Source organism: Panthera leo, chromosome F3 (genome assembly GCF_018350215.1).
Source record: "Panthera leo isolate Ple1 chromosome F3, P.leo_Ple1_pat1.1, whole genome shotgun sequence".
Classification (NCBI taxonomy): Eukaryota; Metazoa; Chordata; class Mammalia; order Carnivora; family Felidae; genus Panthera; species Panthera leo.
In genome coordinates this window covers 12,726,702-12,748,927 of record NC_056696.1, presented here as the reverse complement: position 1 = coordinate 12,748,927, position 22,226 = coordinate 12,726,702, and the positions used below count along the sequence as shown (strand labels likewise).

At 46.3% G+C, this 22,226-nt stretch overlaps 1 protein-coding gene across 7 annotated transcripts in view; it reads left to right on the top strand.

The window, feature by feature from the left end:
• The window catches only part of LOC122211688 (selectin P), a 40,218-nt gene extending 18,198 nt beyond the window's left edge, over positions 1 to 22,020 (top strand). For 3 of the 7 annotated variants that reach the window (XM_042925037.1, XM_042925030.1, XM_042925034.1), the window contains 9 exons: positions 1,269 to 1,454; positions 5,090 to 5,275; positions 11,637 to 11,822; positions 13,227 to 13,439; positions 14,707 to 14,892; positions 16,096 to 16,215; positions 19,330 to 19,360; positions 20,631 to 20,686; positions 21,348 to 22,020. In XM_042925037.1, the coding sequence (XP_042780971.1) occupies positions 1,269 to 1,454; positions 5,090 to 5,275; positions 11,637 to 11,822; positions 13,227 to 13,439; positions 14,707 to 14,892; positions 16,096 to 16,215; positions 19,330 to 19,360; positions 20,631 to 20,685 (1,163 nt within the window). In that variant the 3' untranslated portion in view covers position 20,686; positions 21,348 to 22,020. The remainder of the gene's footprint in view (positions 1 to 1,268; positions 1,455 to 5,089; positions 5,276 to 11,636; positions 11,823 to 13,226; positions 13,440 to 14,706; positions 14,893 to 16,095; positions 16,216 to 19,329; positions 19,361 to 20,630; positions 20,687 to 21,347) is intronic. The other 4 variants (XM_042925032.1, XM_042925031.1, XM_042925036.1 and 1 more) reach the window with 4 other exon arrangements.
• Positions 22,021 to 22,226: the final 206 nt, after the last annotated feature.

Genomic DNA, 22,226 nt, shown 5'->3' with positions numbered 1-22,226 from the left:
CGCGGAGCCTGCTTGGGATTCTCTTTCTCCCTTTCTCTCTGGCACGACCCAACTCATGGGCTCTCTCTCTCTCTCTCTTTCTCTCAAAATAAATAAATTCACTTTAAAAACTCCTATGAGTTTTACAAATATATGCAAAATGATAATAACGTTACCTTATAAATTATATGTCTGTGATCTGATTTTACAAAGTGATCTTCTTTCAGTAGTTCATGTTTTCAATATTTTGCTCTTATAGGAGAACAAAGACACAGGGAAGTCATTAGGATTATGATTTTTACGAGGGGTACCCCACACAGAAGTCAGGTCCCAGAAGTGCAATGTTGGCATTTCACGTTGCTATTTACTGGGATCTTTGGGCAATTGATGTGAATCCCCTGCATCTGTGCTGACAGCACAGAGCGCGACGCGGGGCTCGAACTCACAAACTGCGAGGTCATGACCTGAGGTGAAGTCAGATGCTTAACCGACTGGGCCACCAGGTGCCCCCGGGGATTGATTTTTTGCTATTCATTTTGATTACATACTTAGCATAGACTCGTGGGTCCAAAAGTATGAGGTTTAAAAAATTATTCCTGCATATTGCCAAAATGCTTACGATGCCTCAGAATTTTCTTCATAAAATCCTTCATGTGCCATTGTGCCATTTCTCATCCTCCGGTTTAAACATGCCCCGTTCAGAAATCCCTGTTCTTTTTTTTTTTTTTAACTTTTTTTTTTTTTATTTATTTTTGAGACAGAGAGAGACAGAGCATGAACGGGGGAGGGGCAGAGAGAGAGGGAGACACAGAATCGGAAGCAGGCTCCAGGCTCTGAGCCATCAGCCCAGAGCCCGATGCGGGGCTCGAACTCACGGACCGCGAGATCGTGACCTGAGCTGAAGTCGGACGCCCAACCGACTGAGCCACCCAGGCGCCCCCAGAAATCCCTGTTCTTATAAGGGAAGGGAAACAAAAGTCATATAAAAACAGGGAGGGGGACAAAACAGAAGAGACTCAGAAATAGGGAGAACAAAGTGAAGGTTACTGGAGGGGTTGTGGGAGGGGGGGATGGGCTAAATGGGCCAAGGGCACTAAGGAATCTCCTTCCGAAATCATTGTTGTACTATATGCTAGCTAATTTGGACGTACGTTTTAAAAAATAAAAAGTAAAATTAAAAAAAAAAAAAAGAAATCCCTGCTCTTGGCGCTAGACGGGATTAAGGGGTCAAAATGAACGAGAGCTCGTGTGATCCCCTCTCCTCACTCCCTTACTTCCTCACCTCTCAGCGCTGCAGTGTCAGGATCTTCCGGCTCCAGACCAGGCCCAGGTGAACTGCTCCCACCCGTTTGGAGCCTTTCGGTACCGATCTACCTGCAGCTTCTCCTGTGACGAGGGCTTACTCCTGGTGGGAGCAGGCGAGCTGCGGTGCTTGGGTACGGGGACCTGGAGTGCTCCTCCCCCACAATGCCAGGGTAAGCTGAGTTCTCTCCAGCGTCTGGGAAATCCAGGGTAGGCTGCATTTTAAAAGGCTGTATTTTCGCGGCGGTCACTGTCTAGGGGCCAGAAGCTTGAAATGGACCGGAAAATTAAGAAACGCTTTTCATCTTGTGACCCAGTGATCCCAAATGCGGGGCCAGGCAGGTAACACCAGTGGCGGGGTGTCTGGTAATCAGAGCTAGGGAATTACCCCCTGTGCACTCCTTACCAGGACCTTTACTAGGACCTGGAAGCTTCTATCAGGAACCAGGTAGACTGTTCTCACGTGGCTGAAAACAGTGCCTAGAAAGGCCAGAAGGGAAAAAAAAAATAGCTTCAGGATGGCTGTACCAAGGCTGACCCAGCACTCTGCTCCTGGGGACCTTGGAGTATGACCTCTGGGGATAACAGTGCAGGAGAGGCAGGATCTACAGGTGCTGCAGATATCCTCCAAGATCTGCGTAGGAATGGAGAAGTAGACTCAGGGTAAAGTGAAGAGTGATGGAGAGAGGAAGCAATTAATCTATAAATGCAAGATTACAGGATCCTCAGTAGAGAAAACATGCATATTCAGCCTCAGCATGTATATATCCCCATTGTATGGAGCTGAAAAGAAAGCCAGGGTAGTCTGCCAATATTTTAAGAACCAGAACTGTCTCTGGTCATTTGTGTTTGCCAACTGAAGAACAGATAGAGGCTTTTCATACCCCTCGTGCCTTTTTCCACTCAGTGCATCCAGTTTTTCAGGCTTATGGCAATTGCTTTTACGAAGCAGGGTTTTCATTTATAAAAGCTACGGAAAAGTGAGAAATAAAGAAACACACACAAAACAATCGTCTTAAATACTCCCAGCCTGAGATAGGCATGGTTGGCATTCTCGTATGACTTCTCCCAAAATTTTCCCCACTCATTTTTCCCTCTAGGCAATTAGTATTTTCGTGATGCAGATTCAATTTTCATAATAAAGTCAAATAAGGATGATACTAGATAATTCTGCATTGTTTGCCTTTGCCTGTCACTTTGCACAGGCTTTCAACATCTGAGTGAAAGCAGGCAGACGTGTTTTTAATGAAGAGGAAACCACTTGCTGTTCAGGTCACACTCAAGTGCACACACAGACACACACACACACACCACAGCTAAGTTAGGACAACAGTAAATGAGTGAATGAATGAATGAACTCAGCAGAGTTGGATGTCCTGCATTTCTAGGCATCAGAGAGCAGGCAAGCCACTGGTGCTGGGGTTGAATACACCTTCTAGCAGGGTCTGGAAAGACCAGAGTAAGGCTTGTGATTTAGCCTTCTCGGCTTTATTCCTGGCTACGTTGCAGCCTGGATATATTCCAAAGTCCATGGAACTTTGGGGAAGAACTTGGAGTCCCCTAAGAGGGTTATCACAGGGATTAGAATTCTTCCATAGAATTCTATCACAGTAATCCGAATTACAGTTCGTTGCCTCACATTGTCCTGCCTGTGTTTCACAGCAACGAGGTTGACACTCACCACAGCTTCCTGTGACCTCCCAGTTCCCTTCTGCTTTTAGTTCTTTGTTTACTCCGACTGAACTTTCTCCTGTTGTTGCCGGGTGAGATCAAGTGAAATACCTGAATGTGGGCTGGGCAGGAAGGCACCACGAGGCTTGCAATCCACTGGCTGATGTAAGACTTATGAGAGAGTGTTATCAGACAGTTTCCCTTTTCAGTGTCCCCTTTGCCCTGTTGCCTTCTGACATGCACCCCAGCTATCAGCGGGCAAGGCCACAAAAGCTGGACACAGACTCCAGGTCATTGAGACCCTCCTTTGTGTCCTTACAGTCTTCTTGTCTCCTCTCCTCTCTACCACCCCACACACATACACCCTGAACACAGAAAGACGTTTCGGGTGGCAGAAAATGCCTAGATCTTTGGGAAAGTCGATCAGACCGAGGAGAATGTACCTGGAGAGAGGAAGAGGTGAAGGGAAGAGAAAGGTATAAAAACTGCGCTTGGAACCTCAGGCAGTTCGAAGTCAGCGGCTGGAGAATGGCCCCGGATTCAGCCCTGCTGTCACTGACTATGGTTCCGTCAAAGCAAACGGTGAAAAAGAAGCACCCCAAACCATACGTTTTCTCAGTCTTCATTTTTAAATGTCACCACGTTGAATCTAGACTTTATAGTTTCATTAGTTGGCAACTATTAACATTTACACATAGAGTGTTTTTGCTTTTGTAAAAATTTTGGAAGCTATGCAATGCTATTCTCCACATTTTCTTTCTTATTTTATTTTATTTTATTTTATTTTATTTTATTTTATTTTATTTTATTTTATTTTATTTTATTTTTTGGGGGGGGGCAGACAGAGAATCCCAAGGAGGCTCCGCTTAGCACAGAGCCGCACACAGGGCTCAATCCCGTAACTGTGAGATCACAACCTGAGCTGATATCAAGAGTTGGATGCTCAACCGACTGAGCCACCCAGGTGCCCCTATTCTCCACATTTTTAAAGCAAAGAGATTGAGGCTCAGAGAGGTTAAGTGACTTGCCTAAAGTCACAGAGCATGATCTCCAACCCAAGCAAATGCCCTGGAGCCTCAAACTCTATATGCATAAACTACGGTAAAGAGCCATGAGATCTAATTTACCTTTCTTTGTAGGTGAACATGTACAGTCACTGGGGCTGGTCCCTGTAGGATGACATTGGTGGAAAGAGCTTTTGCAGGTGGCCAGTTACGTTATGTGCCTACCGCATGTCAATGACTTAAAAAATATTTTCAAACTTAATTTTTACACATGATTTAACTAGCTTATTATTTTATAACTGAGGAGCCCTGCAAGGCAAGGAGTATTATGTTTCCCATTTCATAGATGAAGCAACTGAGGTTCAGAAAAGTCTAGAGACACATTGCTAATAAGTAACAGAGCCAGGGTTTAGACGCGGATTCTTTATACTCCTTGGTTGGGGAAAGTAGATTTTGTGGGAGGAGAAAGTATTTTACTTTGTTTTCCTACTTCCAGTCATTTGTCATTGTTTTCTGGCAAGGTCACTAGGTCCCTTTCTGAAGGTGTCAAGGAAGCAGCCACTTCCACTCCTGTGCGGGGACAACTGAAATGAGCTGTGTCACTATCTTCCCAAAGCACCAGTTCCTTTTCAAATGACCTTGAGGGACTCCTGGGTGGCTCAGTCATTTCAGCATCTGACTTTGGCTCAGGTCATGATCTCACAGTTCATGAGTTCAAGCCCAGTGAGAGGACATCCGGCTCTGTGCTGACAGCTCAGAGCCTGGAGCCTACTTCTTCAGATCCTGTGTCTCCCTCTCTCTCTGCTCCTCTCCCACTCACGCTTGGTCTCTCTCTCAAAAATAAATAACATTAAAAACAACAACAGCTTTAAAATGACCTCTAAAGCTCCCTGTGGGTGAAGGTTCCAGAATGCCAATCAACTGTCAGTCTCTATTTTATACAACCACGACCTCTACCTGGTGATAAAGCGGCATGAAATTCAAACGATCATATCTAACCGAATGCTGCCCCTGTGGATTCAGCACGCACATGCACACACACACACGCACACACACACACGCAAACACACACGCTGATGTCAGCTTGCCGTGTTCTAAAATGATCCTTCTCTCCTGTACCATGTTCTGGGTAGCCTTTACCTGCACACCTCTGCTAAGCCCTCGGAATGGAACAATGACCTGTGTCCGGCCTCTTGGAGATTCCAGTTATAAGTCCAGATGCCAGTTCACCTGTGATGAAGGATTCTCTTTATCTGGACCAGAAATATTGGACTGTGCTCCATCTGGACATTGGACAGGTCCCCCACCAACATGTGAAGGTAGGATCGTGGGTGTGTCCTTTCTTACGGCTTCTCGGATAATATGATAGAATGAAGAATCACCAGGGATTCATGTAAAACTGTTCTTAAGCTAAAGGAAACACCCTCTCCACAGAGCATTGGTAATCTCTGTCTCTCTCTCTTTGAATATTCTCCTAACTTAAAACATTGCACAGTTTTATAAAGCATTTTAATTGTCATCATGACACTTGATGTTTACCACCGTTCTGAAATATAACGAGGAAAGGCAGTATCCTCTCCATTTTCCGGAGGAGAAGCAGAGGCTCAGAGAGGTTAAGTAACTCGCTGAAAGTCACAGGTTCACAAGTGATGAAGTTCAGCTATGTCCCTGGGACTTTTACTTCCTTATCAAGTCTTTTTCCGCGGACTTAATTTATTCCTCCATGCACCGTCCGTGAGCACTGCTAACGCCTAGGCACCGAGCTTATGCAAGGATGCGGATGATTTCATCCTGGCCCCTTGAGGATCTCAGTCTACTCGTGCACCTCTCTCAGCGAGGTTAAGTAACTCGCTGAAAGTCACAGGTTCACAAGTGATGAAGTTCAGCTATGTCCCTGGGACTTTTACTTCCTTATCAAGTCTTTTTCCGCGGACTTAATTTATTCCTCCATGCACCGTCCGTGAGCACTGCTAACGCCTAGGCACCGAGCTTATGCAAGGATGCGGATGATTTCATCCTGGCCCCTTGAGGATCTCAGTCTACTCGCGCACCTCTCTCCTGGCTCTGCCTCCATGTGGATTACGAGGTCCTTGAGGACGGGAACCGTGCCTTCCTCATCTGCGTGTCCCTGCAGCAATTAGAATCAAAGTGGCTGTGTGACAAATGCCGCTCAGCTGAAGCTTATCATTGACTGGTTACATTTGCTCAAGCACAAGCCTTATTGCCAGTGGATTGGAGGAGCTGGATCCTATCTATCTTTGTCTCCCCCAAAACATCTGGCTACGAGTTCCTAGCATGTAGTGTGCTCTAAAATAGGAGTTTGCTGAAGTAATTAATTCATAGCTCGCATTTGCTTCCCAAAGGCACCAGTGGCCCAAGTTATTGTTCAGTGTGCTCAGTAATAATAAGACCAGCACTAATAGCCGATGTTTATTGCTTGCGTAATAAGTAGCAGCTATTTCACAGGCAGGATCTCATTCAATCCACACGACAACCTTGAACATGGCTATTATGATCCCCATTTTAATGTTTATTTATTTTTGAGAGGCAGAGAGAGACAGAGCGTGAGTGGGGGAGGGACAGAGAGAGAGGGAGACACAGAATCCAAAGCAGGCTCCAGGCTCTGACTATCAGCCCAGAGACCGACGCGGGGCTTGAACCCATGAACCGTGAGATCGTGACCTGAGCCGAAGTCAGACGCTTATCCTACTGAGCCACCCAGACGCCCCACGATCCCCATTTTAAAGAAGAAGAAACGGAGACTTTGAGAGGATCCACAGCAGGCAAAGGCCAAGTAGCTGGGCAGTATGGAGCTGGACTCCAACCCAGGTCTCACCTGATTAAAGTGCTGGAGTTTTCACCACTACCCTGAACTGCCACCCTGTGGCAGAATTCCGAAGTCCCTTGTCGGTCTCCTAAGGGCGCTCTTTTCCACTGGCCAGGTTGCCACTCTAAGGGTTGAAATTGACTTCAGAGATGGCAGTGCCTGGTGATCAGACAAGAGAGAATGTTGATAGAAATCTATTAGTTATATGGAAAAAAAAGCGCTAAAATATCGTTTATTCCTTCTTGTGGAATGAATGCTAGATTAATACCCAAAGAACTGTATCGCTCTTCCCCAAATTCCTGAGCCATAAAAGTCCCATCACACCCGTGGGCTTCAGTTTTCTGGATTCCAAAAGCAGAGGAGTGGACGCAATCATGTCTGAGGTCTCTCTTGTGGTCAAGAATTCTGGGGTTAAAGACGTAGAATGCTGCCATCTGCTGTCAGAACGCTATACTACAGGCACCTGAGGAATCTAGACCATTTACGGGGGATTAACACTAAGGGTTTGTGCTTCCTCACTTGGTTTTCATTTGCTCATCCACCCATTCCATTGACATTTACCGTGAGTTCTGTTTTCCCACATTCTGTGGTAAGGCTAAAGAATAAAAAACCGCCTAAGAACTATCTCACTAAAATTTGAAATCATACATGCAACCACTATGGTTGTTATTACTCTGTTCCCTGAAGCCCGTCCCCCCCCCCCCATACACACACCTTGCCAGCCCCCTGTCCTCCACGAGAGGAGGCATTCGCCCCCCACCATGCAGACCAGCCCCACCTGGGGCCTAGAACCAGTCCTGACCACGGACAGCAGCCTTAGCCAACAGCAGGCCTCCGATTCCTCAGCCTTGTCAGAGCCTGATCTTGAGCTCTGGTTTTTGGCCCTGTGTTTGCACCCCACTCTCCAAATGCATTCTCTAGATGTGGGCAAAGAGTCCCTTTTTTTTTCTTACGTGCCTGAACCCATAAAGTTTTAACCCTTCAACATTGACCCCGGAACCCTGATTTTTGCACAGTTTTGCAGCACCCTAGGTTGAATCAGAGGGGTGTGGTGTGAGGGCCACCAAGTTAGCAGGGCCAGTGTGGCAGTGGAGCGTTCGGTCTCTCACGTCAGAGCGCAGTGAGAGATTTCCTTCTTGAGTGGTTCCGCAGACATTTCCTTTCGAGTTAGAACCCCAGTTCCTGGCCTTCTGGGACTTGGGCGCTGCCTGATATCCCACTCTCCTCACTGCCTTAGTCCTCTGGGACCCAGAGTCCTTTCCGGAATTGCTTACATCTGGTTGCTATGACCCTCAGGTCCCCAACTGTCGGGGCACTATCTTGATTCAGACCACGGCTCTCCTCATCACTTTGTCATTGACGCTCTGGAGACCATGTTTGGACGCTGGACCCAACTCCTAATCATCAGCCTCCCCCTAGTGGGGAAAGGAGGTCCTTGTTCCAAGTCCCAGTCCTAGCTCTGCCCTTTCGGCCATGTCCCTGCTCACCCAAGTCCTATAATATAGCACACAAGTACCCTCTAAGCTCTGGCCTGGCTTGCGTCTCTGTTTTTCTCTCCCCTCCTCCAACATTTCTCCGACTCCATGGGGGTTCCAAGTGTTCATTTCGAAACTTTGAGTCTAGAACAGCCAACTTGGTTAAACTTATTATTCACACTGTATCTTCTTTCCAAAAGTTTCCTGACAGAAACGATATCTAACTCAAAAGAGAGAATACAAAGAAACAGAGAAGAATTAACTAAATCTGTCTAAAATAATACAAGCCAGTATGCTGTCAGTTGACGACAGAGTGCCAGTGGACCCAACAATTTATACATTGACGTGCAGTCACATACACTTACTTCATGGGTTACAGGAAGATGTCCGTGAAGGTGGTTGTGGTCGACAGAGCTGTCTCAGAAGTCCATGAAGACAGAGCACTAACCATGTGATAAAAGCAATCCTTATCTGTTTTCTATGCTTCCTGTAATCACTCAGGTTTGGGGACAGTTTTACAGGAGGCTTAAGAGTAGGACTATTTTTTCAAGTTACCCAAGAGGTCATTCTTTGGTAAAAATCTCTTCCTCTACGTCTGCCCTCAGCTCTTCCACAAATGTAGTTCGGCCATGTTTGCCGAGAGCCCATGATGTTCCAGATTGGGAGTTAGACTTCCCGTGTACCTCGTCAAGGCTGCCTCAGGCAGGAAAACCTACTTCCGCACTTGATTCAAAGTCAAATCCTTAAATTTATTTACAGGCCTTTGTTTGGGCGAGGTTAATTCTTACCTAAGAGGGTTCAGAGATTTTCACATACAAAACAAAAACAAAAACAAAAACAAACCAAAAAAACCACACACACACACACACACACACAAACCTGTATCGACAATCTTGGCGGAACAAGACTGACAAAACGCAGACCAAAGAAGAGCCCCAAGTGGATTTAATGCTGCGGCAATCCTCTTTGTGTACTGAAAGTCACTTGAATCAATTTTTTAAAACAGTCACTTCTCTTCAGACCAGCTAAAAACACTTGTTAGAATGCGCCCAAATTAAATTGTGCTCACGGGCTTTTTTGTTCATTTGACAAACGTTTCTGGAGCCCCTACGATGTGCCAGACCCTGTCCCGTGGATGCGGTGTTGAAAAGATGACAAGGTCCCTGCTCTCCTGCCGCTGACATTGTGCATTTCCTGGGGTTTGAGAATGAAATCCCAAGAGTCTGAAAAAGTTGTTTTAGTGAAAATGTTCACAGATGATTTAATGTCTGTGACGTACACCAATAGATTTTTTAAATTTTTTGTAATGTTTATTTTTGAGAGAGAGAGAGAGAGAGAGAGAGAGACAGAGCGTGAGTGGGGGAGGGGCGGAGAGAAAGAGGGAGACACAGAATCCCAAGCAGGCTTCAGGCTCTGAGCTGTCAGCACAGAGCCCGACGTGGGGCTCAAACCCACGGACCACGAGATCATGACCTGCGTGAAAGTTGGACGCTTAATCCATGAGCCACCCAGGAGCCCCACCAATAGATATATTTAATAAATGTTTGGTAAATGAAACTGACCTACCAACATACATTTATTAATTACTCAAAAATCTGAGCATTCTAAACTGAAATTCAGTGTGTTACTTCAGTTATTTGAGTGGACTCAGGCAATGAGGAGCCACAATCTTTTGGCGGATAGCCTGTCACCGGAAAACACGTGGGGTGATATGGAAAGGCCAGAAATATCACATTCCCATGAAGTAATTACCTAGGACTTCAAGAGGTTTTCTTTTCTTTTTTTTTTTTTTTTTTTTTTTTTTTTTTATTTTTATTTTTGGGACAGAGAGAGACAGAGCATGAACGGGGGAGGGGCAGAGAGAGAGGGAGACACAGAATCAGAAACAGGCTCCAGGCTCCGAGCCATCAGCCCAGAGCCTGACGCGGGGCTCGAACTCACGGACCGCGAGATCGTGACCTGGCTGAAGTCGGACGCTTAACCGACTGCGCCACCCAGGCGCCCCTTTTCTTTTGTTTTTAAGGCAAAAGTGCTAAGCAAAATGAGCCTGACTGACCGAGGCCCTGCTTTCAGAAAGCTTGGATTTAAAGAAAGAGTAGGGGCGCCTGGGTGTCTCGGTTAAGCGTCCAACTCTGGATTTCGGCTTCAGGTCATGATCTCACAGTTCATGAGTTCGAGCCCCACTGTCAGTGCGGAGCCTGCTTGGGATTCTCTCCATCCCCTCTCTCTGCCCCTCCCTTGCATGCTCACTCACTCTCTCTCTCTCAATAAATGAACAAATAAGTAAATGGAAAAAATAGTCACTCAGTTTGTCAAATATTTGATAATAAATAATAGTCTTATGTCAGAATTTAATGGAGAAAAAGGCATGATCCTAACAGAAATATATAACTGCAATAATTTGTAAAATGATTTTGAAGGAAATGGTTAATTAAATTAAAAATTCCTGTATTCATCCACTTGGCAAACGATTGCCGAACACTAGCCCTTGAGCCCCTGAAGCGTGAGCTGTGAAAGACACAAAGTCTTACGGCTCTTGGGTTTTAGAAGCGTTCCATCCAGTAGGTGAGGGGAGACGTGGCACGTGGTAAGACAACATAGGAGTTCAGACGAAAAACTGATGCGTTCGTAGGAGAAGCCTTTAGCCTGCGGTGATCAGGAGACGCTCTGCGGAGGCTGCATTCAGTCGGATCCTCCAGGATGGGTGGGATTTTTTTTTCAATGAAAACGGAAAGAAATTCAGGGCAGCATGAGCCAAGAACGAGAGGCAAGTCCACATGAAGTCAGTTCAGGGAATTTCCAGGGACTAATCTAGCTTAGCCAGGAGCTCTTCCGCTTTCCTGTTCTATGGAAATGTGGTATTTGAAAAAAAAAAAAAAAAAAAAAAAAAAAAAAAAAAAAGCAGCCTGAGGATCCAAATGGAGGCAAAAGTTTAGGACAGAGGACGGTCATTGTGTTTTTAGATATGTTGAATTTGAGGAGATGGCAGGCTACCTAAGAGGAAGCGGCCTCGGGAAGGGCAGAAGTGAGTCCTAGACTGAACCCATCCAGACTGGATAGGGAGAGCCATGGGAGGCACAGGCGCAGAGAGAAAAGGATAAAACTGTGGGTTCTTCAGTGTGACTGCTTAAATCCTTGACTTCATTTTTGTCCCTCCTACCTGCACTTCCCTCTGTGCGCCCGCCATCCCTCCTCCTGCCTCTGTAGTAAATGGCCTGTGTCCTATTTTTTGTGGGACACCTGCTGCCTAGCAAAACACCTGACCTAGTAGGTGCTCAGTAAGTGTTTGTTCAATAGATGAATGAATGAATGAATTCAGTGCAAAACTGGCTTCTGAGGAAACTTGAAGATTGTGACCTCATTTCTTTGACTCTCCAGCCGTCAAGTGCCCAGAATTATTTGCCCCAGAGCAGGGAAGCCTGGCTTGTTCTGACACCCGCAGAGAATTCAGTGTTGGCTACACCTGCCGTTTCTCCTGTAACAAGGGCTTTAAGCTGGAGGGATCTAATGATGTTGAATGCACAGCTTCTGGAAAATGGACAGCACCTCCACCAACCTGCAAAGGTAAAATACACTCACTGAGACCACTCTTCTTCTGGAAACGTCTTCAAAAGTAACAAAAGCCCATATAAGCTCTTACTACGTGACAGGTATGCGTGATTGCATTATTATCGTGAAAGCTTTGTTTCTTGTTACGAAAAATCTGTTGGGATCTAGGAAACATAGCCTATGGATTTAAGAATTTATAAGGAGTGACAGGACTTCTCACTTTTGTGAAATAAAAGATATGTTGGTGCTGTTTTCTTTTTCCTTCTTTTGAGAGAGAGAGAGAAAGAGCATTGCACACATACACACGAGCTGGGGAGGAGCAGAGAGAGAGAGAGCATGTGCACACATACACACGAGCTGGGGAGGAGCAGAGGGAGAGAGAGAGAGAGAGAGAGAGAGAGAGAGAGAGAGAGAGAGAGAGAGAGAGAATCTTAAGCAGGCTCCCTGCCCAGCACAGAGCCCAATGCAGGGCTCAAGCTCACAACTGTGAGACCATGACCTGAGCCAAAACCTAAGCCATGACGCTTAACCGACTGAGCCATCCAGGCTCCCTGAAGTTATATTTATTCTTTTCTTGTTAAATGTTTATTTTTTGAGGTAATGCGAGAGACAGAGTGCACGTGGAGGGTGGGGGGGGGGGTGCAGACAGAGGGAGACACAGAATCTGAAGCAGGCTCCAGGCTCCGAGCCGTCAGCACAGAGCCCGACGAGGGGCTTGAACTCACGAGCTGTGAGATGGTGACCCGAGCCGAAGTCGGACGCTTCCTCGACTGAGCCACTCAGGCGCCCCAATTCTTAAGCAGAAATTTTCTTTTGCAATTTTGGCCTCTTTTGCTCAGAGACCTTTACTGAGTCGATTGCATGTTCTTCATGCATTCACTGTGACGAGAAGTACAAGGCGTGGGGTCACGAACTCAGTTTTTCAAATCAAGGAACTGAGAGAGAGGTCCATGAGCATCTTTCTGCGACGTGGAAAGTTAGCGACAAAGCCAGTGGCATCGTGCATACCTTACATTTCGTGCTGACCTTTGACCAGCAGGCAATGCCACCTCCCAATGAAGCAGCGAGGGCAGGCAGTTGGCCTGTGTGTATTTCTATGTTTTGGCAAAAATCTTCCTTTTTCTTTCTTCCTTTCTTTTTTTTTTCTTTTGTCAATACTGGTAACGTTGACCTCATGCCCCACACCCCGTTCTTCCTGGGGCCTAGAGCATCACCTCCCCAAGGGTATTTTTCAGTATTTTTTTTTTCTCACCTGGTTTTCCATACCTGAGATCGCCAATTTTCCTCAACTTCCTTGAGGAGCCGTCGCTAGAGCCTCCGTTGCTACAAAAGAGTGGAAGGCACTTAGGCCACGCCAGTCTTCACGCCGCTACGCCCCGCGTGACTGGGATCTCTCTAAATGGAAACGCTTTTTCACAGCAGGTGTGGTACCAGCTCCTCTCTCAGAGGTTCGATGCCCAGCCCTCATCACTCTGGAGCAGGGAACAGTGTCCTGTAGGCATGGTCTGGGAACCTTTGGCCCGAATACCACGTGTTACTTTGGATGCCACGCTGGATTCACCCTCACGGGAGGCCGTGCTCTCAGATGCAGGCCTTCGGGACAATGGACGGCGGGAGCTCCCACGTGCAGAGGTAATGGCAACGGGGCAGGCGGTTGGGTGCTATCTTCCAGCTGGCGCCCACGCGCAGCGTCGCACCTACCTGTTGAAATCGCATCCAGCCCCAACGACCCCTTCACGCGTCGGCTCCTCGGTGAAGTCCCCACCGATCCCGGTGAGAGGTAACCTGCCGCAGGCGTGTCGCCGCTCCCCTTGCTGTGTCACAAGCGAGTGCCCTGCTCTCGAAGACGTAAGGGAGGGAACGCTTGTAAAATGTCCAAGTGTGCGAGGACAGCAAGCACGCGGAACGTGAACCCCAGCGTACGAGTTGTGAAATACACGCTGCCGTTCCACGAATTATGTGATAGTGTGAACATGCCGTGTTTTCATAGCTGGGACCTGAATGAAAAGATATGCCATGTATGATACCTCTGGAAGAGCTGTCACCCCCTGCGGGAGGTACCGTGTGTCTCCCGGCTTTGTATTCCCCATGAAGCACGGGAACAGGGCTTTGTAAATGTCACCATTTCTCAAGAATGTTTATTTGAGTTCAACTTTATTTCCTGAGCTTTAGTTTCCTATCTACAAATTAGGGACAATAACCCGAAGTTCCCTGAAGATAAGTTTGATTTTTTTTTTTTAACGTTTATGTTTGAGAGAGAGAGAGACAGAGAGAGTGCACGAGCAGGGGAGGGGCAGAGAGAGAGGGAGACACAGAATCCCAAGCAGGCTCCAGGCTCCGAACTGTCAGCCCAGAGCCCGAGGCGGGGCTCGAACCCAGGAACCGTGAGATCAGGACCTGAGCTGAAGTCGGACGCTCAACCGACTGAGCCACCCAGGCGCCCCTCCCTGAAGAAAAGTTGAAAGGGGGTGACATTCTCTGCTTCATTCAAACTTCCAGAGGCCAGCCGTGCTGAACGCTTACCAAGTGTCTCAATGAACACGTGCTGCCATGCCAGCAAGTTGCCCGTGGCAATTTGCAAGAATAACATTTAGAACAGCGGTGCTTTGGAGAAGCCAAATATTGAAAGTAGTGTTTTTGTAGGTGAGACTGATGGAGCCACTAGGAGGTATTTATTGAATGCTCCCTCCTGGTTCTTCGGCTGTCATCCTCTGAGCGGACATCTTAGTATGTGTGGCCTTGGAGGAGCTGGTGTGAATGTCAGCAGCGGCTCGTCCCCTCTGATCTTTCACATTCCTACGCCAGCTGCTGGCAACGCTAGCCAGGTCACAAATGAAACCAGAATCTCTGTCACCTTCCCTCTAAATGTGTGTTTTCCCCGCATTCCTTCTTTCTGCAGCCGTCAAGTGCTCTGAGCTGCATGTTACCGAGCCAGGCACGATGAACTGCTCCAGCCCCTGGGGAAATTTCAGCTACGGCTCAACCTGCAGCTTCCGTTGTCCAGAAGGCCAGTTACTTAATGGCTCAGCAAGAACCGCATGCCAAGAGAATGGCCAGTGGTCAACCCCCATGCCAACCTGCCAAGGTATATTTTCCGTATGGATTAGGAAGTCATTTGATAAGGAACATAACAAAATCAGTATTCCTTTTCTGTGTATTTCTTTATTATTTTTTTCTTTCTTTAGTTTAGAGGAGAGGGCATAAGTGGGGGAGAGGGGCAGCAGGAGAGAGAGAGAGAGAGAGAGAGAGAGAGAGAGAATCTCAAGCAGGCTCCACACTCAGCACGGAGCCTGATGTGGGGCTTGATCTCATGACCCTGGGATCATGACCTGAGCTGAAATCAAGAATCAGATGCTCAGCCAAGGGAGCCACCCAGGTGCCCCTGGTCTGTGTATTTCTGACAGTGGTCTCACTTTCACTGGGTTTCCCCTATGTTTAATAAATATTTCACAAGAATCAAGCAGAATCTCCTTGCCTCCTGCAGAGCAGTGGGAATGAGATTCAATGACTCTACAGACAACCCCACCCCAGTGCAGAGCTCAGATTTGCCAGATGCACCTTCTCATGTCTTTATAACCTGTGTGTAATAAATACATCTTGAAGTTTCAGAACCTTTTTAATGGGAGGTTATTTCGTGAAGATTCCTAATTAATGATCTCAGAAGAATTTTCTGTACCACACGCCTCTAAAAACACATGGATCTGTTTAAATGAAGCTTCATCTGTTTATAAGGCTTATCTCACCCACCTTCCTTTTCCTTTTTCACTTTTTTCTCTACGGCTTGTCAGGACTACCTTTTGTTGCATAACTAAGTCTTTGATTGCCGAAGAAAAAAAATTACCCATGGTTTATTTTATTTGCTTAAGTTTCTACTTCTTTAATCATTTAATTCACATTTTTTTAGATTTTTATTTTTATTTTTTTAGTATAATTTGTCAAATTGGTTTCCATAGAACACCCAGTGCTCATCCCAACAAGTGCCCTCCTCCCTGCCCATCACCCACTTGCCCCTCTCCCCCACCCCCCGTAATCCTTTCATCCACTTTATTAGGGCCCCTTCACCTGACTCCCTTGGAAATTACGTTTGATGTTGAAGCATTAGGAATAGAACTGGGCCCCGGTTAGCATTCTACTGCAGTAGTCTTATGGCTTCCGGATGTCTGGCGCCAGGCTGTCAGCACAGGACTTGATCTCACAGCTCCGAGGCCCTTCTCGGGGCCCTTCTGGAAGAGTGATGGTCTTCTGCACAACATGCTTCTCATGCCCCGCGTGTATGTTTGTTTTGCAGCAGGGCCGCTGACTATCCAGGAAGCCCTGACTTACTTTGGCGGGGCAGTGGCTTCTACAATAGGTTTGGTGACGTGTGGGACCCTCCTGGCTCTCCTAAGAAAGCGTTTCAGGCAAAAAGGTAAATAGGAAAGAGTCTTCTCCTTCTTTTCTTCTTTAGTGTCACGGGGGAGGGGCCATGAAACCACAGCGTCAGGAGTTCATGTTTGAAAACATGTTTGCGTTCAAAGGAAACAAGCCCAAGAGAAGTTATCTTGGGAACTGACCTCGCATCAGAATCACCTTTATAAAAAAATTACAGGGGCGCCCGGGTGGCTCAGTCGGTTGGGCGTCCGACTTCGGCTTGGGTCATGATCTCACCATCCATGAGTTCGAGGCCCACGTCAGGCTCTGGGCTGACAGCTCAGAGCCTGGAGCCTGCTTCGGATTCTGTGTCTCCCTCTCTCTCTCTCTGCCCCTCCCCGGCTCATGCTCTGTCTCTCTCTGTCTCAAAAAAATAAGTAAAAACATTTTAAAAAATTTTTAAAAATACAGATCCTTATAAAGAGAGATCTGGAAATTGGTCTGGAAAACTGAATTTCTCAAAAGCCCTCCCCTCCAAATTCTGATGATGCCCCTTGGCCCATTGGCATTTGGAGGCCTCAGGTCTAGGTAACCTTAGTTACCACCAAGACCAACTGGAAAGGACCGTGCTCCCCTCCTCATCTTTCTTTCGTGCAATAGTCATTTATTGGCCGGCAGTGCTCAGTAGTGGGACCCAGGGTAATGGCCATGATGTTAAAGACTGTGCAAGCCCAGTAGGGAGATGGATAAGTGAAATCTAAGCTAATGCAGAAGTAGTACCTGTGTGAGGCCAAAACACACCCTGGATATGACTGGAACACAAAAGAGAGGTGTCTCAACCAAACTGATAGGTCTGCAAAGGCTCCTTTAAGCTCTACCTTGGACAAATAAGAAGGATTTCCCTAAAGGGAAATAAATGGAAATAGAGTTCCAGCAGAGAGAATGGTGTGTGGAAAGACCTGAAAGGGGTAAGTGGCCAGGCAAGCGCGACGTTCAGCATTTTGGTGCCTCTGAACCAAAAATGCTGTGGAGGAAGCGAGAGATAGAGCCAGAGGCGTGGAGGGTAGCTGCTCAGTCATGATCTGGGGTGGCACACTGAGAGATCTGTACGTTCTCCTGAAAACTTGCGGGGCCGACGCAGGATGGAAGCAGGGAAGTGACCCAATGGATGAAGACGCTCTATGAGGGAGGCTGTGTTTATCAGACTGTTCATCAAATAGGAGCTCTAGGGGAGCCTGGGTGGCCCAGTTGGTTAAGCGTCCACCTTCAGCTCAGGTCATGATCTCATGGTTCGTGGGTTCGAGCCCTACATCAGGCTCTGCACTGACCATGCGGAGCCTGCTTGGGATTCTCTCTCTCCTCTCTCTCTGCTCCCCCCCTGCCAAATAAATAAACTAAAAAGAAAAGAAAGGAAAGGAAAGGAAAGGAAAGGAAAGGAAAGGAAAGGAAAGGAAAAGAAGAAAAGAAAAGAAAAGAAAAGAAAAGAAAAGAAAAGAAAAGAAAAGAAAAGAAAAGAAAAGAGAAGAGCTCGGCCTAGGATGAAAGAAGGGAACCATCTCTTATGGATTAAAACGTTCTTTCTTTGTCTGGTCCGGATGCTCAGTCATGAGTTCAGAAACCTCTCTTCACACACTAATGGGGCTCTTCATCATTTCTCATGGAAGGTAACAAGGGGCATCAGAGGGGTCAGGAATGCTCAAATGCAGGTGACTGAGAGTGGCTGTCATATCTGATGGAGCTCTCATGGAACTGACTTTCAGCTCTGATCATTAACTGCTCTAGGGCAGACCCTCTTGTTCCGCACTTGTAAGTTCTCTCCATTCACAGAATCACCATCACATTGAGGCTGGTGTTCTAAAGTTCCTGCACATACTCTCCTGTGGATGGGTGAGTAGGACGATAGACAAAGAAAGAGCGTCACTCTGCTTAAAGAGCTGCCACCAGTCCCTCTGTGCGACATTTCTGTTTCTTTAACCAAATCCAGAAGGCAGAAGCAAGAGTTCCTAAGACCTAGAACCTATTCTCCGTAACCATGTAGGAATCACATTATTCCTGCCTTCCCTGCCCCCTCAATTCTTTCTTTAGATTTGAGACGTTGCCAAAGAACCCTCCAGACCATGACGAGAGACCGGCAGCCGCCCATCCTCCAATATCTTTAATAATAAATAAATCTGGGGCGCCTGGGTAGCTCCGTTGGTCAGGTCATGATCTTACAGTCATGAGATCAAGCCCTGCGCTGACAGCGTAGAGTCTGCTTGGGATTCTTTGTCTCCCTCTTTCTCTGCCCCTCCCCTGTTTGTGTGAGTGCTCTCTCTCTCTCTCTTTCTCTCTCTCTCAAAATAAATAAACTTTTAAAAATAAAAATAAATAAATTCATTTGTGAGGATGGGCGATTTTCCTTGACCCGTTGCAATGTGATTTTAACTTTATAGGACTCTATGGTCAAAATAATAGGAAAATGCTGCGTACTCTGTTCCTCTCCTGCAAATTCAAAATGCACATTCATTATCACATTGAAGGCTCAATAGTGCCCTGTAATAAATATACTTGTTCCCCTTCATTTGGCTTAGTGTTTACTAAATTTATTTAGCCATAAGATGCTTTCCCCTTTTATCTCTCCATGGGACGATGGGCAGGCCGGCTGCCATACTTAAAGTTTCCACTCTGCGAGCCCATTGTTTGGATTAAGGCAGGAGGCCCTGGTCACCCATGTTACCAGAGAAAGAAAACAGCCTTTGTTATGTGGGTATGGATTTGTTTACACAATCAGCTTCCCAACTAGTGGCTGGGGGAGTGTGGCACAGGTTGCAATGGCAGGGGACCTCAAGTGCCAAACAAATGGGTTTCAAGAACCAGCGATCTCAATGTCAACAGCAACCAAAAACAGCCGAGAGGCTGACGGCAAGGACCAGAGGACAAAGAAGAGGTTGTCACTGAAAAGCAAGAGAGGAAACATGAGTGGAGTGTGGATTACATAGTGTCAAATGTTTTCATTCAGCCCCACACGGGTCCCAATGCACAGCTCGTTCCCAATGCACCCCTGATAATGAGCCTGTGTGAAAATCAGTAACAGACTTTCCCCAATGACTCTTACCACTGATGACCTTTCTCATTCATCTAGGGTTTTTTTTTTCCTTTAAACCAATCATTTGTGTCTTCTTGCTTATTCCAGATGATGGAGAAAGTCCCTTGAACCCTCAAAGGTAAGAGAGACATGTTGCATGGTTGAGTAAATTTTTCTAGTTTGACTTTTTAACTCACTGTGATATATCAGAATGACTGTACATAATGTCCCCCTTTTGCAACAAAACTTTTGCAAAATCCCCGTTACTAATTCTAAATTCAAATACACAGATAATATATCCTAACTACACACAGTGTTTTTAAAAAATCAGTGATTTACTCATTTACTCATAAAGTAAAGGAGAAATGAAAGGGAAAGTGATATATGATAGAAATAAAACGCTAAAGCCGAGGGACTACTCCAGTGGATGTGATGAGGCTTGCACCTTTGGGTCAACAGCCGTAAAGACCAACAGTCAGTGACCAGCAGTTTTTCGTGACTCAAACAGCCTCAGAGGCATTGCCAGCACCAACCTGATTTTTTTTTTAATGATGAATGACTCTGGTAAAGGATTGGAAAACCTGTTATAACCTTCTCTCAATTCACATGGCAATTGTAATTTAAAAGACACAAAAAATACGCTATTCTAGTTAAAGCAAGATAAGTTCCAGACTCAGAGGTTATTCACCTACAGGAATATTGAGTAGATATCCTAAAACCGTATGGAGTGAAGGATAAATCTTTTGCGTCGTGTGCCTATTAGGCTATCCAGTGCCCCTGGCCCTTTCCCCCACTAAATGTCAGTAGAACTCTTGATCATTGTGAAAATGAAAACAAACAAACAAACATAGGGGGAAGTACTACCATGCTTTGATAACTGTTGCCAGATGATCAGATATCAAGCCTGGGTATTTTCTAAGGATTTCTTCTCCCCAGGAAGAGGCACAGCGGGTACTCAGTACCTACAGCTCAACAATAACTTAACGGGGGTGTACGTGCCGCGCAAATTGCCCAGAGCTGTTAAATGGCATCTCCAAAATATTGCAAGCATTTAATTTTGTTACCATTTTTTTTTTTAATGCTTATTTATTTTTGAGAGAGACAGAGACAGAACGCGAGTGGGTTAGGGGCAGAGAGAGAGGGAGACACAGAATGGGAAGCAGGCTCCAGGCTCCGAGCCGTCAGCCCAGAGCCCAACAGGGGGCTCGAACTCACGAGCTGTGAAATCATGACCTGAGCTGAAGTCAGACCCTCAACCAACTGAGCCACCCAGGAGCCCCAATTTTGTTAGCGTTTCAAAGCAGAATTCCGGGGTCGGGTGTTCATGCATGGTGTCTCAGGAACTCTGTGCTGCGCCGTCATCAAGGCCCCAGCACCACATGGCAAATCTTTGTGTTTCTGTCCTTTAGCCACCTAGGAACATACGGAGTTTTCACAAATGCTGCATTTGACCCAAGCCCTTAAGGTAAGTCCCCCGTGAAGATATTTTTGAAGTGGGGGAAAGAGAAAGAATACTAAAACTTGACTTTTTAGTATATAATCAGGAGTTACATTTTTAAGCATGTATTAAATTTTTAAGCCTTGAAGGAAATTGCGTTGGCAGCAGGGGACAGGGTACGTCAGTAGAGTGACAATAGAAAGTAAGTTTATGCGAGGATTTCCATTTCCTCCGGGATAGAAATGCTCTAATAAGACATAACTTCTTTCAGGATGTGTGACATTCCCATTAATGGCCGCTCGGTGGTATTAACAACACTGCGGACCTAAATTTCATATATTAAAAACAAAGAAACAAACAAAGAAAAAAAACACCGCGGCCTTGCTTGATGACCACAAGTCACACTCCTGGAAACATTCTACAAACTTTCATGCAGCCGGTCCCCTATGTGACCTGCTGGAACACAAAAATAATTGGTTACTTGCTCTGCCCCCCACAGCTCAGTATGAGTCGTTGGGTTTCCTAAGGAAAGGAGCCTAAATGGCAGATTATCTAGAATCTAGAAAGAGCTTATGTTGATCCTCAGGGACAGAAATGCTAAGAGCTAGCTAGCTAGCTTGCTTGCTTGCTTGCTTGCTTGCTTTGAAGCCACATGTAATTATTTCAATTTCTTTCGTCTCATTTTCAGAGACCTGTCCTCCTCGTCACCTCACTCAACCTCCATAGGATCCTATTTTTGAACATCAGGCTTCCTGCCAGACTGGGCTGTAACTGTGGCATATTTGCTGCAGCTTTCTGGAAATACTTGTAAAAAAAAAAAAAAAAAAAAAAAAGGCATGAAGTTTCCTGTAGATTAGTCCTGGATGACAGCAGAAGGATTGTGCCACAAGCCCGAACTCTCCACCCACCCTTCCTGCTTCACCTCTTCCTTAAGCCTCAGCAGCCAGGACTGGATGCCTGCAGTGGTCTGTGGGTTTTGCCCAGCTGTCCCTTTCTTGAAAGACTCATTAGCCAGAGACTGAAGCATCTGACTTACCAGAAGACCAGACTGTGGAAACATAAAAAATGCCTCTATTTTTGGCTTGGAGGAAGGCATACTCTACTTTGTTGGGAGGCGGGTGGTGTCTGTGACTTGAGGGGACTTCTAGAAGATCTTCTGGGGTCTCCAGGGCTTGCCCTTCATGAAGCTTATCACACCCTGGCTGCAAGCCTTCCGAGAAGCCTCTGGTTGGCACCAGAGGGTGCAGAAGACCGAGAATCAAGACAGGAAGGCACGTGTCGCCTTCCCTCCACCGGTCAGTCCGCCCAAAAGGACCTCAAGACCAAAATTCAAATGTGCAATTAAAAGGATTCTTCCCAAATACCACGCTCTATTATTTGACGTTTTGTTCAAGAAGGTCTGTGTACATCATTTTGTTTACATCAGTGTAATGCATAATTACTGCTGTCCCAATGGTAGATTGACCCTTCATTCGGTCGGCAAATATATACCACACCACACCACCCCCAACACACAAAATCAGAGAAGAAAAAGAAGTCAGGAAATCAGAGAGGCAGAAAAAAAAAA